General features: G+C 35.3%; 2 protein-coding genes across 2 annotated transcripts; one reads left to right on the top strand and one right to left on the bottom strand.

Annotated features, from left to right (window-relative positions):
* Positions 1-1,690: 1,690 nt before the first annotated feature.
* LOC114738600 (nuclear intron maturase 4, mitochondrial-like) lies at positions 1,691-6,151 on the top strand. The gene is given in 6 exon segments (XM_028926669.1): positions 1,691-1,772; positions 2,228-2,442; positions 3,292-3,441; positions 3,690-4,058; positions 4,061-4,639; positions 4,642-6,151. Coding segments are annotated over 4 exon segments (2,394 nt in total). The 5' UTR covers positions 1,691-1,772; positions 2,228-2,442; positions 3,292-3,353; the 3' UTR covers positions 6,000-6,151.
* Positions 6,152-11,639: 5,488 nt separating this feature from the next.
* LOC114738662 (uncharacterized) lies at positions 11,640-14,817 on the bottom strand. Its single transcript, XM_028926724.1, has 4 exons — positions 14,652-14,817; positions 14,108-14,195; positions 13,364-13,478; positions 11,640-12,377 (listed from the first exon to the last, which is right to left on the bottom strand). Exons 1-4 carry the CDS (start codon positions 14,815-14,817, stop codon positions 11,640-11,642), a joined length of 1,107 nt encoding a protein of 368 aa, XP_028782557.1.
* Between the last annotated feature and the right edge of the window lie 796 nt (positions 14,818-15,613).

The raw sequence follows: 15,613 nt of genomic DNA, 5'->3' as shown, positions 1-15,613 counted from the left end.
AATTTGAAGGGATGCATAATTGATAGTTAGGATTTACTTGCATAGATTTGAAAGTTCGTGGAGATTTATTTATTTTTTTTAAAATTAAAGGATTATTTTTGTATAATTCCATGTTTAAGAGAGTTTTGCATAATTTAACCAAATTTTTTTAAAATATATAGTACATTAGTTTTTTAAAATATAATTCATCGTTGCTTGTCGAGGTTGAGGGTTGTGGATGTAATTAAGTGACAAGATTGAATATTTTTTAACGTTTCATAGAATACCAGATGAGTTCTCACGGCTTTCTGTGCATTTTTAAAAAACTAACGTAGTATTTAAGCAAAGTTTAAAATTGAACTAATATCTAAATAATTTAATATTTAACATACTTTTTATCTATTAAAAACCGTATAAAATTTTAACAAAATTCTCTAATTTAGTTAAACAAAAAATTGAGTATATTATATAAAGTTAGAATCGTACAATATTCAATTTTATTGATTGATGTGTTAAAATTAGATCGTTCATTAAATTAAACTGAAACCTAAATAATTTTATTTTTGAAATAAGTACATATCATATAAAATAAAAGTATATATTTTCCAGAAAAAACTTATACTATATAAAATTAAAATACTATTATAAATAATTATAAATTTATTAATTATTGATCTTTGTGATAAACTTTGATTATTTATTACTTTCTACAAAATGAATATATTAATGTCATGCAAAAATGGAATGCACCCAACAATAAAAAGAAGATTATGATTCTTAATGTAAGAGGTAGTAGATTAATTTGAGTATATTAAAAAAATTTATTAAGCTAGTTATTTATAATAAATATGTGTTATTTTCTTTAAAATATTCTTACTAATAATATATATTAACTAAAACTATTATTTAATAGAATCTTTAATATGTGTAACTTACAATAGCTACTCAAGAAAAAATAAATAAATATATAAAATAAAATAAATTAAGATTTTATATTTAAAACTAAATTAAATATCACACTAACTGGTATAAGCAGGATACATAGCAAAAAAGCAGAGAAAAGAGAATGAGAGATTATCTTGCGCGGAGGACTTGTGGTTACTTAGAAAAGCAATTTTTAAAAGTATTTCCGTACAAATCAAGATAAAATTTTTTTACATACTTATTTTATATACTCCTCCGATCCTAATTATAAGACCCAATTGACTTATTTGAGGAGATTAAGGAAGTAAGTTAAGTTGGTTATTTATAATAAATAAGTGTTGTTATTCCTAAAATATCCTTACTAATTAAGTATATGGGCTAAAACTATCATTATTAGAAGGATTATCTTGGAAAAAAATACATAAATATAAAAGAGAAAATGGATTGGGTCTTATAATTAGGACCAAATAAAAAGTCAAATTGGGTCTTATAATAAGGATCGGAGGAGTACTATATAATTACTTTTAAAGTTATAGGCCCCCAGAAAAACCAAAAAAAAAAAAAAATCCCTTGCATCGGGTTTTTAGGGTTCGCTGGTTCAGATCGCCCTAAAACTTAGAGGCGATTTTTCTCAATATCCCTCAGTGTCCTAATCTTATCCGTTCAGATGATCCCAGCGCTCACAAAAAGCACGTCATTTAGCATTTAAAATCACATCTCTATAATCTTAGCCGTCCATTTAATTCCTAACATGGTTCGGTTCCCTTTGATGCCACTCGACGCCGGAGGCAGAGTGCTCATCGTCTTCCACCGTTGGTTCCTGCAGAACACTGTCGTCCCGCTCCGTCTTGGACATTATCAAGAATTATGTAAGTTGGTCAGTCTTGGACGCCGTTTCATGAGGTCTATTCCTGATTTTATTATCTTATCTCCGTTGGACACTGTTACTTGCGTTTCTGTTCCCATGGCTTTGAATTAGGTACCAAGCAAGAAATTTTCACTCTAGTTTTTCTCTCGCCTTTCCGTTTCTGGACGCCGTTGGACACTGCATTCATTTGATTGTTTCTTGAGCTTATTTACATGGTTTTAGAAAGACAGAGAATGGCTATAATTTATTTTTGAAGACCATGGATTGGAAGCATTGCAAAATGAGAGAAAATTTGATAAATGTAAAAGTTTTTTGTTAGTTATCAAAACAAAATGTATCATGAATCCATGAAATGAACTTACTGCATTTTAATTTCTTGCACTTTGAAATCCCAATGAAAAAGTCTGAAGGGCGTTATGCGAGTAGAGACTGATTCGCTTTTCTTTTCTTTCACAGATTCTTATATTGTTCTCACTAAATATAAGAGACTCGTCTCCTCGTATTCTCCAATTGCCGAGGAAGGCTCCTCTTTTTCCCTTCTACTCTTTACATCAGGAGCAAGGATATATCATGATAGAGCAAGATAGCCCTCCAACTGCTCAAGATTCATTCAATGCTGCTGAAAGCCCATCTTCTTCACATTTTGAGTTTCTTTCAGTCTTTGTTTAAAAGTTGAGTTTGGAAGTAGATATTGCAAGCAACCTTCTCTCTTGAGTAAATTTCTAGCTGTTTGGGGTTGCATTAGGATGTTAAGAGTAAAACTTTAATGGCATCGCTGCTGTAGATGGTTTACTGGCTTCATGGTTACGAGTTGTAAAAACTTCATTGCCTTCTTCATTAAACTTTGTCATTTTATCAAAAAAATCAGCAGATAATGTACCTTGTTGATTTTGATAAAAGCCTTGTACGGGGAATATCGGACTCTATTGCTCCCTATTGTTACTTATCGCAAGCAATCCTTTAATTCATCTTTTTCCCTGAGAAAATCAAAGGATGACGATGGAAGGGGCTGTGAAAAATGAGAACAATGGGACTCAGTATTGTCTCTTAGAATCTTTCTGGCTAAGTTCAGCCAAGGTTGACATGTTTAAGGCTTTCAGAATGTGTTTTAAATATGCTAGAAATAGATGGCTATGATTTACATAAAATAAACGGTTCAGGTATTATACAATAGCATGATTACATGGTAGACTATGAGCCATTCGATCATCTAGACGGACAAGATTAGGGACACTGAGGGACGCTCAGAAAAGGCACTTTTAGGAGGATCTGTTCTGCTGCTTCACATTGAGTTTGTAGTTTTTTAGGTTCCATCGCCATTTTTGCACTCTCCTTTTAGTATTTAACTGTTGCTTTAGACTGTTGTATCGAGCTTGCATTGAAATTTTGAAATTTTAAGCTTCCAAAGTTTACCTTCTCCACATGTGAACCATACTGAGGTCAACCAACAATTTGTTAAATTATAGGAGTCTCTTTCTATAATTTCTTATTCTTACCCTTGCATTTTTATTGTTCTACAGGGTTCTGGACCCATTGAATGGAGCTTACCCTTTTGGGATAAAGTGGTGCAGTCTCTGAAATCATGCTTTGTAGACCAAAGCTTCTGAAATGTAGCGTACTGCAGAGTCTAAACTTTTTTAGAGTCAATTCTTCTCTTTTGATTGATATGGGTACGTTTCCCTTTCCATAAGTTAATCATATAGCCAAGCAGCTGAACATTACTTGTGCGCTGAAACTTTGGATGTTGGATCACTGTTTCTAACTCTGATTATGGCATGGGTATGTTTGTTTTTATAATAAGAATAAACTTAGCCATTGACTGATTTATTCATAAGATACTTTCAATTTTGAATAACGGAAGAAGTCTTCAAGTGGTAGTTTTTTGTGTATATAAGAAAATCGGTATTCATTGTATCAGGTAAACCTCTTGATAGAATACAAGAAGGCGCCTATTCGGTGATGCCACTTGCTGATGATAACATGGATAAGGAATTTGGGAAATTTACATTGGCAAAAGACCTGGCCAATCTTGTTGAGGAATCTTCTAAAGTTGCTGAGAAAAAAACAAGGAGTCGAATGGAGCTCAAGAGATTGCTTGAATACCGCATAAAAAAGAGAGTGAAGGAGCAATATGTGAATGGGAAATTTCAGGACTTAATGGAAAAAGTGATTTCCAATCCGGAAACTCTTCAGGATGCTTACAATTGTCTTAGGCTTAACTCTAATGTTGATGTGGATTTGAACTATGACAGCAGTTTCAATACCTTGGCAGAAGGGCTATGCGATGGGGTTTTGATGTCACTGCCAATACCTTCACTATTTCAACTAGAGGTGCGAACAAAGAAGTTCTCGTCCTCCCCAATTTAAAGTTGAAGGTTCTTCAAGAAGCTATGAGGATTACCTTGGAAGTTGTTTACAGGCCACACTTTTCCAAAATTTCACATGGATGTCGAAGTGGCAGAGGACACTCCACGGCTTTAAAGTACATCTGCAAAGGGATCTCAAATCCTGACTGGTGGTTCACATTGCAAGTAACCAAAAAGTTAGATGCTGCTGTCTTAACTAAGCTCATCTCAGAAATGGAGGACAAGATAGCAGACCCGAAATTATATGCTATGATTTGGAGCATGTTTGATGCCCAGGTACTAAATTTTGAGTTTGGAGGTTTCCCAAAGGGCCATGGTCTTCCACAAGAAGGGGTTTTATCCTCTATTCTAATGAATATATATTTTGACCTCTTTGATCGGGAATTTTACAGGTTGTCAATGAAATATGAAGCTATTAGTGGTGGAAGTTGTGATGATCAAGATAAATCATGGTCCAAATTGCGCAGTTGGTTCAGGAGACAGTTGAAAGGCCACGATCCTAAGTACGTGTTGAAGGGAATCCTGATCTCAAAGTATACTCCTGCCGTGTTATGGATGAGATACTTTTTTCAGTTTCTGGTTCTAGAGAATCTGCTATTAATTTGAAGACTGAGATCCAAAGTTATTTAAAGGACTCTTTGTTTTTGGACGTGGATGATCAAACAGATATACTACCTTGTGATGGACCTGATACTATTCGCTTCCTGGGAATTTCACTTAGAAGAAATGTTAGAGAGAGTCCTGCAGTTAAAGCTGTTCACAAGTTAAAGAAAAAAGTAGAGTTATTTGCTTTACAAAGGGAAGAGGCCTGGACTTATGGGACCACTAGAATTGGGAAGAAATGGCTGGGTCATGGTTTAAAGAAGGTTAAGGAATCAGAAATCAAACATCTTGCTAATAATAGCTCTTTGCTAAACAGTATTTCCTGCCTCCGCAAGTCTGGAATGGAAACTGACCACTGGTATAAACATTTAATGAAAATATGGATGGAAGCTGTTCAAGCTAAAAATGCTGCAAGTGAAGAAATCATCCTATCTAAGTGTGTTGCAGAGCCATCTTTACCTCAAGAGCTTAAAGATTCCTACTATGAATTTCTAAAACAGGTGGATAAGTATGTATCCTCTGAGACAGCTTCTACAATTCAGCTTTTGTCAAATTATGACATCTCAAGACAACATGAAATTAAAAAAACTGAGATTATTGCTCCTATATGTGCTATTAAAAAACGTCTTCAGAGATATGGATTGGTCACGTCAAGTGGATGTCCTCGCCCTGCCACTTTACTTATCTTGCAAGATACTGCTGAAATTATTGACTGGTTTTCAGGGATTGTTCGCCGCTGGCTAAGATGGTATCAAATTTGTGTCAACTTTAATGAGGTAAAGCTCCTGATTTTTGATGTGGTTAGGAAATCATGTATCCGTACTTTAGCGGCAAAGTATCGGATACATGAAACTGAGATAGAGAAGCGGTTTGACCAGGAACTCAGCAAGCTTCCATTAATTGAGGAGATAGAGAATGAGATGACAAATGAAGCTTTGGATGTTGGAGTTTTTGATAATGATGAGTCATTAATGTATGGAATTTCCTACAGTGGTGTGTGTTTGTTGTCTCTGGCAAGATTAGTGACACAGTCAAGACCTTGTAATTGTTTTGTTATTGGGTGCTCCTCTGCAGCACCAAGTGTCTATAATCTTCATGTTATGGAAAGGCAGAAGTTTCCAAGCTGGAAGACCGGGTTTTCAACTTGCATCCATCCAAGCCTAAGTAAACGACGAATTGGGTTGTGTAAGCAACATCTGCGAGATTTGTACCTTGGCCGCATATCTCTTCAGTCCATTGATTTTGGTTCATGGAAATAAGCGCTATCTATTATAGGAGACTCCTTATAAAGTTTTTTTGGATTTTGGTGATATATTGCTTTAGTTTGTTGAATATAAAGGTTCTCCTGCAAATGAGATGCAACATGTAAATCCCAACTTACTAGCATATTTTTGTGAATATTTTGAGCAAATATATTTTGTATTATTCTGATACAAGTTGATGGTATGTACAGGGATATACAAGGCTGATAAGCATCTATCCTAGAAAAGAAATCAACCGGTAATAAAGAGAAATAAAAGCCAAGATTTGACTAAGATACAACGGTAAATAATTAAATAATAAAGAATCAAATAATATCCCTTTAAATCCCAAGTTTTGCGGTATCCCCATACTCCCCTTGAGTTGGATTATGGATTTCAATTAGATCTAGCTCATGCATAAATTCTTCAAATAGTTCTTTATGTAGGCCCTTTTTACATTCTGATTGCATGAGGACACGTGTGTCAATTTTACTAGTCCCCCATCAATTTTCTCTCTAATAAAGTGTTTGTCAACTTCAACATGCTTAGTTCTATCATGTTGAATAGGATTGTGAAAGAGGTTGATGGCTGCCATACTGTTAGTATAAAGATTTATTAGCAGTTCCATTTCAATGTCTAATTCCTCTAAGACTCGCCTAACCTAGATTAGTTCACATATGCCTTGACCAACGGCTCTATATTTTGACTCAACACTATTTCTCGAAATCACATTTTGTTTCTTGCTTCTCTAAGTAACTAGATTTCCCCATACGTATGTGCAGTAGCCTATTGTGGATGTTCTGTCTCCATGATCAGCTGCATAATCTTTATCTGTGAAGATTTCTATACTTGTTTTCTCAGATCTTCTGTATAGAATGCCCTTTCCAAGTATACCTTTTAGGTATCTCAAGATTTTATACACCACCTTGACGTGCTTTTCTTTAGGAGCTTAGGAGTGTTGATTGGCTACACTCCTAGTAAATGCAATATCTGGTCTAGTATGGGAAAGGTAAATTTGTTTCCCCACTAGTCTTTGATACTTGCCCTTATCAATATTGTTACCTTCATTTTCCTCTTTTTCTTCTTCGCTTTCCTCTTCATCTTCTTCCTTTTTGTCATTCTTCTTCTTCTCTCGGTTAGTTGTTACTTCAATTGGTGTGGAGCTAGGCTTGCAACCCATCATTCCTGTCTCCCTAAGAAGATCAAGTAAATATTTTCTTTGGGAGATGTAGATTCCCTTCTTGAATCGAGTCACCTCCATTCCAAGAAAATACTTCATTTCTCCTAAATCTTTTACTTGGAATTCTTTTGCCATTGCTACTTTTGTCTTATCTATCTCTTCATAATCATCTCCTATAAGGACTATATCATCTAATAGATGCTTAGGATGGTTTTCTTAGTTCCATGGTGTTTGAAGAATAATGTGTGATCATGTTGCCCCTGAGTATAGCCTTCGGTCTTGAGAACCTATGTAAATCGTTCAAACCATGCACGGGGTGATTGTTTCAACTCGTAAAGGAATTTTTTTTTTTTAATTTGCAGACCATTTTCGGTTTTCTAGTGAGGAATCCTGGAGGTTGCATCATATAGACTTCTTCTCTAAGGTCACCATTTAGGAATGCATTCTTTACATCTAGTTGGTAGATAGACCAGTCCAAATTTGCTACCAAAGACATTAGGATCCTCACAGTGTTGAGTTTAGCTACAAGAGCAAAGTTTTTTGTATAATCTGTACTGTAAACCTAGGAGAAGTCTTTTGCCACGAGTCTTGCTTTATACTTGTGTATTGTTCTATCATCTTTGTACTTTACTGTGAATACTCATTTACACCCTACTACCCTTTTTCCTTGCAAGAGAGCTACTTCTTCCCAGGTGGCATTCCTTTTTAGTGTATCAATTTCCTCCATTACTACTTTTTTCTAGCTTGGGGATTTGAGAGCTTCTTCAATATTTGTTGGGATCTTTATGTTGTCCAAGTTGCTAGTAAAGGCCAAGAACCGAGGAGAAAGAGCTTTGTAGGATTTATGTTTCTCAATGGGATGTTGAGTACAGCTTCACGGTTTCTTCCTTTGTGCTATAGGGATATCCAAATCAGATTCCATGCTTCTTGTAAGATCTATGGTGCCGTTTGGTACGAAGCATTAAAAATGAGGGATTGAGATTGTGATTGCAATTGAAAAAATCATTAAAATAATATTTAGTATGAGTAATTGTTTATTATGTAGGATTAGGCAAACCCATAAAACTGAGATTGGGGAATACCATTTCTCCCCATAGTATTCTCCAATCCCACATATATGGGTTTGTCTAATTCTATATAACAACCAATCTCTTATATTAAACATTCTTTTGATAAATTTTCTTAATTGCAATCTCAATCCTAATATCTCATTTTCAATGCTTCCTACCAAACACAACCTATATTTCTTGCTTGTTCATCAACACTAATAGCATTAGATTTATCAGTTTTAGGAACTATCATCTGTTCAGATGCATGGGGTGTATCAGGAATTACTGTCTTGTCTGTACTTTTATTTCTTCTCTTGTACATCCCGTCAAAGTTCTTTTGTTTTTGTTTTTGTTTTTTTTCTCCCCCTCATTGGGATTCACCTTTGTTTTAAGAGTAATGGGAGGTTCATACTCCACGTAAGGATAGGTTTCAAATGCATTTTTAAAAGCCTTCAATTCCTCCCAACTCTCCCCCTGAATTGAAGACTACGAGTAAAAAAGTTCAGGCTCATTGAAGGTGACATCACAGCTAAAGTATAGTTTTCTTGTAAGAGGGTTATAGCATTTATACCTTTTGTGTGAAGACAAATGCTCGAGAAAAATGCATTTAACTGCTCGAGGATCAAGTTTACCTTACTGATGGAGGTTAAAAAAAATAGAGCACCCAAACACTTTAAGGAGAAGATTATTTTCAAGATAAGGGACATAATGCGTTTTATGGAGGACCTCAAAAGGAGTTTGGAAGGAGAGAACTTTACTGGGCTTTCTATTAATGAGGAATGTCATAGAAAGGATGGCATCACTCAGTAAAATTTGGGGACATTATGAGTAAAGAGAACAGCATGATGACTTCTAGAATATGATGATTCTTGCGTTCGGCAATTCCCTTTTTTGGCGCTGTGAGGACATGAGCTTTTATGAATAATGCCATTGGTTTGAAAGAATTGAGCAAAGTAGTGAATGATATATTTTGTACCATTTTCTGTATGAAAGATCTTAATAGAGGTATTAAACTGATTTTTAATCATGCGGTAAAAATTTACAAAAACACAGTAAACTTCAGTTTTTTCTTAGTAAATAAGTTTAGCAAAGTCGAGTGGTGATCATCAACAAAGGTCACAAACTATTTGTGGTGAGTACACTCTGTAAGGCAACTAGACCCCTATAAATCACTGTGAATTGTAGTAAAAAGTGAGGAGGGTTGATAAATATTTTAGGAAAAAGTAACACAATGATGTTTGATAAGTTCACAAATTTCACAACATAGTTCAGAGATATTTTTGTTAAGAAAACTAGAAGGAAACATATTAATGAGATATGAAAAACTAGTTGACAAGTCCTGGAATAAGCAATGAGTGTCTTAAAAATCAGCATGACATTGTTTATCCTTTAGTAATTTAGTGCACAGAAATCAAATTACATTTTAATTTGAGAACATGTAAAACAGTGTGAAGGACAAGGTGTTTAGATACATGAATACCCCAGTGCCAGCAACACTGGATAAAGATGCATCAGCAATTTTGACTACCATCACAAGGCGTGTAAGAAATAAATAGATCATGATTAACGATCATATGATCGGAAGCACCAAAATCAATTATTCAACATTTACCAATGCACGAGCTTTGAATTGCATTCAAAGCGTGCAAAGAGTTACCTTGGTGTACTACACTAGCAGTTGGTTGTGAGCGTGATGATTGTCCAGAGGTTTGTAAAATACTAAGCATTTTAATTATTTTTGAGAGTTGATCATTTGTTGGGGAAGTAGTAGGTTTTGCTTCACTCCTTTCTATACCAATAGCATACCCACACCCTCCGCCCTTCATTGGTTTCCAATCAGCAGGTTTGCCGTGTATATCCCAACATGTATCTTTGGTATGCCCAGTCTTCTTACAATGCTCACAGATAGGCTTGAGTTTCTAGTTCTTACTCTCAGTATTGCGGGCAATCAAAGCAGAGGATTCGAGAGTATTGATTGCAGCTCCAGAAGGTGACATCATGATTCGCCGACGGAAATCTTCTCTCCGCACCAGCAAAAGCCTCACGAACAGAGGGCAAGGGAACTCGACTCAATAAATGATCCCTGATAGCATCAATTTCAGACTTAACACTGGCAAGAAACTCAAAGAGTCGTTCCTTTTCCACCTTCTTTTCGTACAGGGCAGCATCTTCGGTGTATTGCCATGTGTCATCGTTATGGAGATCAAGTTCCTGCCACAAAGTGATCATTATTAGATAGTAATCACTCAAGGTTCCAGTACCTTGCTTTAGTTACCAAAGTTTGGTTTTGAGTTCAAAGACTTGGGAGACCATCCGATTAAGCCTCCCTCACTGCTTCCCATATTTCATGTGCTGTCAGCAGAAACATGAAGCTCCGCTTGATGGACGGAATCATGGTGTTGATCAACCAGGAGGAGACCATGAAATTTTTGGTCTTACAGAGAAGCAAAGCTTGGGAGTTGGAAGACAGGGGACAACGAGCATCGCCGGTGAGGTAAATCAATTTGCCACAACCTTCAACAGAAAGTCATACAGATTGGGCCTACTCTTGATAGTTGTCTTCGGTGAGTCTCTCTAGGACGATCAAAACAGAGCTCCCTTCCATGCGAGATGTCGGACGGGATAGAAGGGATCCATGGGCTCCAAAGTCGACTTGCTCGACTCAATTTTGTGAAGAGATAGCGACATGGTAATCGTACAAAACTACTTGATGATAAATACCCACAGACGCTCAGATACCATGTGAGTATTTTGAGCAAAATATATTTTGTATTATTCTGATACAAGTCGAGAGTATGTACAGGGATATATAATGCTGATAAGCATCTATCCTAGGAAAGAAATCAACCAGTAATAAAGAGGAATAAAAGCCAAGAGTTGAGTAGTTGACTAAGATACAATGATAAAGAATTAAATAATAAAGAATCAAATAATATCCCTTTAAATCCCAGGCTTTTCGGTATTCCCACAATTTTGTTTGATATCCAAAGGTGATTCTCAACCCTTTACTCATGACAATTTTTACTTTCATTGATCTCGTTCTAATAGTTATTTAAAGATTACATAAGGCTATTTATTACCTTATATACCTCATCTATTACAGAACCTCATTTCAAATTCTGCTGATTATATGAGCTATCTGGTGTCAACTGATAGAGATCACATGCTGTTCAAGACCTGCATGTTAAAAAAGCATATAGAAATTTCTACATGGTCCAAGTTTCTTAAAATCAAATCAAAATTTTCGGAGATCTCTATCTAGCAGCTTTTCTTAAGTCGCTTTTATATAGTTTCAAGCCATGCGAAGCATAAAAAACATTACTGCCTACTGGAGCGTACTCGGCTTCATATCTCTACATTTTAATAGCAACTGATATTGCAGTAATTCCTATTTCCCACTAACTCAACAAAGTGCAAGGAGAGGATGAATTATGCTCTATATTTGAGAGGCTTGGGTTTTGTTTCTCTCTCAGCTTGATTGTTGGCAGACCTTCTAGCATTCACCACTTTTTCGACCATCTTACTTCCCCTTACATGAGTTCTACTTTCTCCACTGCCTGATACTGATCTTTCCTTGTGGTTTCTCCACTCTTTCTGGGTTCCCTCTGATTGCTTCTTACCATGGGACACACTACGGGATGGTGAACGTGATTGTCTACTTGCTCTAGGAGTGGTATCATGGTTCTGAAACCCAACTGTAGCCAATGTTGGGTTACTGATTCTTCCTCGAGTAGCAGATGTTGACCGATGATCTGTTCGTAGATTTGGTGGTGCCTTATCTGGGAATTCTTTTGTAATATGAGCTGCAACACTTGACCTCACGAAAGGTGAAATACCCCTACTTTTGAGCATCCTTTTTGGGTCATTCACTTCGTGGCTCTTTTTAAGGTTCAAAGCTATGGTATCAGCATCGCTACTTTGCTTCTGGTTGGTCGTTTTAACATTGGAAGCCGTAATAGCCATATGGAGTTTACTATTACTGTTGTTTTTGGTAGAGAGAATGCTTGATTCTTGCTCATTTGTGTTGTTCTTAACAATGCTAGGTCTCTGTCTATTATGACTGGGGATTGTTGATCTCGTGGAAAGTTTTGGTTTAGACGAGTTCATATGATTTGCTCTACCTTCACTTGTTTCTGGCTTTGAGGCCTCCAAATCACTCCCTGCAAACTGAATTTTAGACATGAACTTGATTAATATGACAACCATTTATGGGGAAAACCATTATTGAGGAACCTACGGTTTCCTTCAATTTTTAATTTGGCACCTGAGTTTTTCTCTCCATATTAAATCATTTAATTTTAATTTGTTAGCACAATTAGTTTTTGTATATGGTCTAACAATGCTAATAGGGTAAAGTTATAGGATTTAATTGTGCTAAAAGAGTAAAACTGAAAGATTGAATAAGAAGAAAAACATATAGATACTCGATTAAAATTAAAAGAAAATAGGTACCTTAAGAATGGTTTTCCATCATTTATGGAATGCAAGAGGAGTATTGCTTGGTTGACACATATTCTTTTTAATAATTCTATCTAGTAATTAAAACAATTAAACAGGCATACTAGAAAATAGATTCTCAGATGTCAAAACCTGTTACAAACTATTTATGAACAAGCCATTTTAAGCTTAGGCTACAAGGAAAACTTTGACACATGTTGCCTTTATGCATGTGATTGAAAGGGATAATTCTATATATCCAGGGTTTGAGCTATTTCACCATTACTTGCACTTTTAAGATTATCACTTTGATTATTTACTTATTAAAATGAAAAATCTCGAAACACATAAAACATTAACATGTTTAGCCTCTAGGGAGGTACAGCTCTCTATAGCATTACCTGTGAAATCAAAGAAAATTTGCGTAAAAAAAAAAAATAGCACGTATTGTAGAGTCTGAAAGACAAAAGATATCTCTTTAGAAGTTCTCAGGTAGAACAGGTCTTTCCTTTGTTATGCTCTCTAATCATGAAATCCAAAGCTAATAATCAAATTCCTCTATTTTGCTCAAATGTTACTCGTTTGATGATGGGTAGCAAAGAAGTTATGAATTTTTATGAAGGGTGGAAAATTCTGAACTCATGTTCTTTCTATATTTAAGTTTCATGACTTAGACAAAAGGCTGAGAGATATGAAGAAAGAGATAAATGACATACCCTTGAAAGAGGCTGTATGATTGGTAACTCCTTTTGAACAAGTTGAGGATCGGTAGGAGCACCTGGTTCCATTTCTAGAGATGGAAATAGAGGAGTTGCTGGTGGTGTTTTTAACCTGGTGTTTCACATGTTAATGGTAAAATTTTAAAATAAAAATAATGCTTATAAACAGAATGAAGTCAAATTCACGCTACAGTGCTGGGAAATTCCAAAGTAGATCAATTTTATTTATGGCAAGTAAATTAAGTCAATGATGACTACACATTTATGAGGCACTTTTCTGTCATAACACACTGTACAAGTAAAACTAGCATTCTTATTTGGATTGGACCCTATGGGGAAGAAAATAGATGGAGGAAATTGCAGCATATGCAGATAAAAGTATTCAGTTCTTGAGAAAATGTCAATGGATTTGTAATGTCAGAATCAAGATTAACTAGAATAGAAATAAAGCAAAGGGTTAAATTCTTTCTTCTAAGAGGTATCTATAGAAGTTATTGATTCCCAGCATATGGTAGAAGGATTTGATTTTTATAGGGCATACAATAAATTACCAACATATGATCACCATCCATGACAATGTTTACTGATATACTAGTATCTCCTTAGGAATCTCTCCTAGTATAATTCATTTGTCAAATACATATCCAAAAGACACCATGATTTCCTCATGCAGACATCTAAATATGCACACATACATACATATATTATGTACACATGGAAACAATGAGACATTACACTTACCAATCATAATCGTTTTTGTGGTTTTCTGTGAGAAACTCATAACTAGATTCCTTCTTCCCTGAAGGAATTCTGTAAAGCGGATACTTTCCTGCACAATATTTCCTGAATATCAAACACTACAATTCAAGCATATATTGAAGGTGGGAAGTAAAGAATGGATCAGTGCAGCCAAAAAGATTTTCTTCAAGAGCTAGTCAACCTACCCCTCGATAATCATGAACAATATCATTTTCTTACCCTCAAAATCTATATACTTTCATCCTCTCTCGTATGCTTTTTGACTGTATTGTTGCAGGAGCCTATACTTGTCTTAAAAGATCACTCAAATATCTTCAAGCGGTTCTCAACCTATCTCTCCGTAATTACAGTCTCACGTTATTTGATCCTGCAACATTTTTTTTACTCTGAAAATCTCTGTACTTTCTACTTTCTCATGAGCTTATTGACTTGATTGTTAATGAAGAGGGTGTCAAGCAATGTTCCCCAGAATCATAAATGGTATCAGTGATGAAGAAGAAGAAGAACAAGAAGCAAGGACACAAACTGTAGTTGCAGTCACCGTTTGAGTCACATTCATAGTCGTCCGAGGAAACAGGACGAAGGAGGCTTGAGTTTCGCTCATTCTCACGCTTCTGCTTCTGCAAATCTTTGAAAAGGATGAGATCGTCGTCCTTCTCCGTCCTCCCGTGAAACGGCATCATCTTAGCCATTCTCAATGATTCCTCCTTCCTCCTCCTATGTTGTAGTTCTTTAGATATATAAATATGGGAATCCATTGATGGGGGTCAAAGGAAAGTTAGAACAAGTGCCATTTGGAGCTTATGAGGCCGGCTGCTTCTTCCTAGTTTTGTTTTTCTTGTAATATTTATTACCAATACCAATAGCTGATGTTGATAGGGGTTTAGGTTTATGACTATTATATTACCAGTGAATCATATGATAATGATTATATATATGTGGACACACACGCACTAGGCAGATGAGTACTTTGGTGCATTAATGGTGGTGGGAATGATGCATGGTATGTGCAATACTCTATAATTCATTGTACCATAAATTTTAAAACTTTAGGACCCCAGTTTAGGTGATTTAGTTTATGGATTGATGGAATAAGATTACGCATGTATTCAACAAATCTTTATTCCAGGACACTTTAAATAAAAAAGATTATAATAGCAATTGATGAACAGATGTTACATCTCCTTAAGCTGGTCAGCGGTCGGTGTGAAGAATGCCCCTTGAGATCCTCGCAAGACCCAGGAGCAGTCTATGATGGTAATACTTTGAATTATTATACTTGTTTATTTATTTATCATTATTATTAACTATGAGCGATATGATGTTCTGATTAATAAAATATATTAATAGCTTGTCAAAAATTTTAATATCATTTTACATTTTTGCCTCATTAATTATTAGTCAGTCTCACTGCATTAATTATTCACTTAACATATTTTTAGGAGATCATTAATCTTTTGGTCCCTATAGTTTTATTTTTTTATAACT

The sequence above is a fragment of the Neltuma alba genome, unplaced genomic scaffold (genome assembly GCF_004799145.2).
Source record: "Neltuma alba isolate B1F8T4 unplaced genomic scaffold, ASM479914v2 tig00002811_pilon, whole genome shotgun sequence".
Lineage (NCBI taxonomy): Eukaryota > Viridiplantae > Streptophyta > Magnoliopsida > Fabales > Fabaceae > Neltuma > Neltuma alba.
Note: the sequence above shows the minus strand (reverse complement) of the source record. Positions and strands in the feature narration are given on the sequence as shown.

Coding starts and splice junctions, on each gene's coding strand:
- LOC114738662 (XM_028926724.1), bottom strand. CDS start 14,817: ATGGCTAAGATGATGCCGTTTCACGGGAGGACGGAGAAGGACGACGAT. Junction 13,479..14,107: donor CACAAAAACGATTATGATTG/GTAAGTGTAATG, acceptor GTGAAACACCAG/GTTAAAAACACCACCAGCAA. Junction 12,378..13,363: donor TCATACAGCCTCTTTCAAGG/GTATGTCATTTA, acceptor TCTAAAATTCAG/TTTGCAGGGAGTGATTTGGA.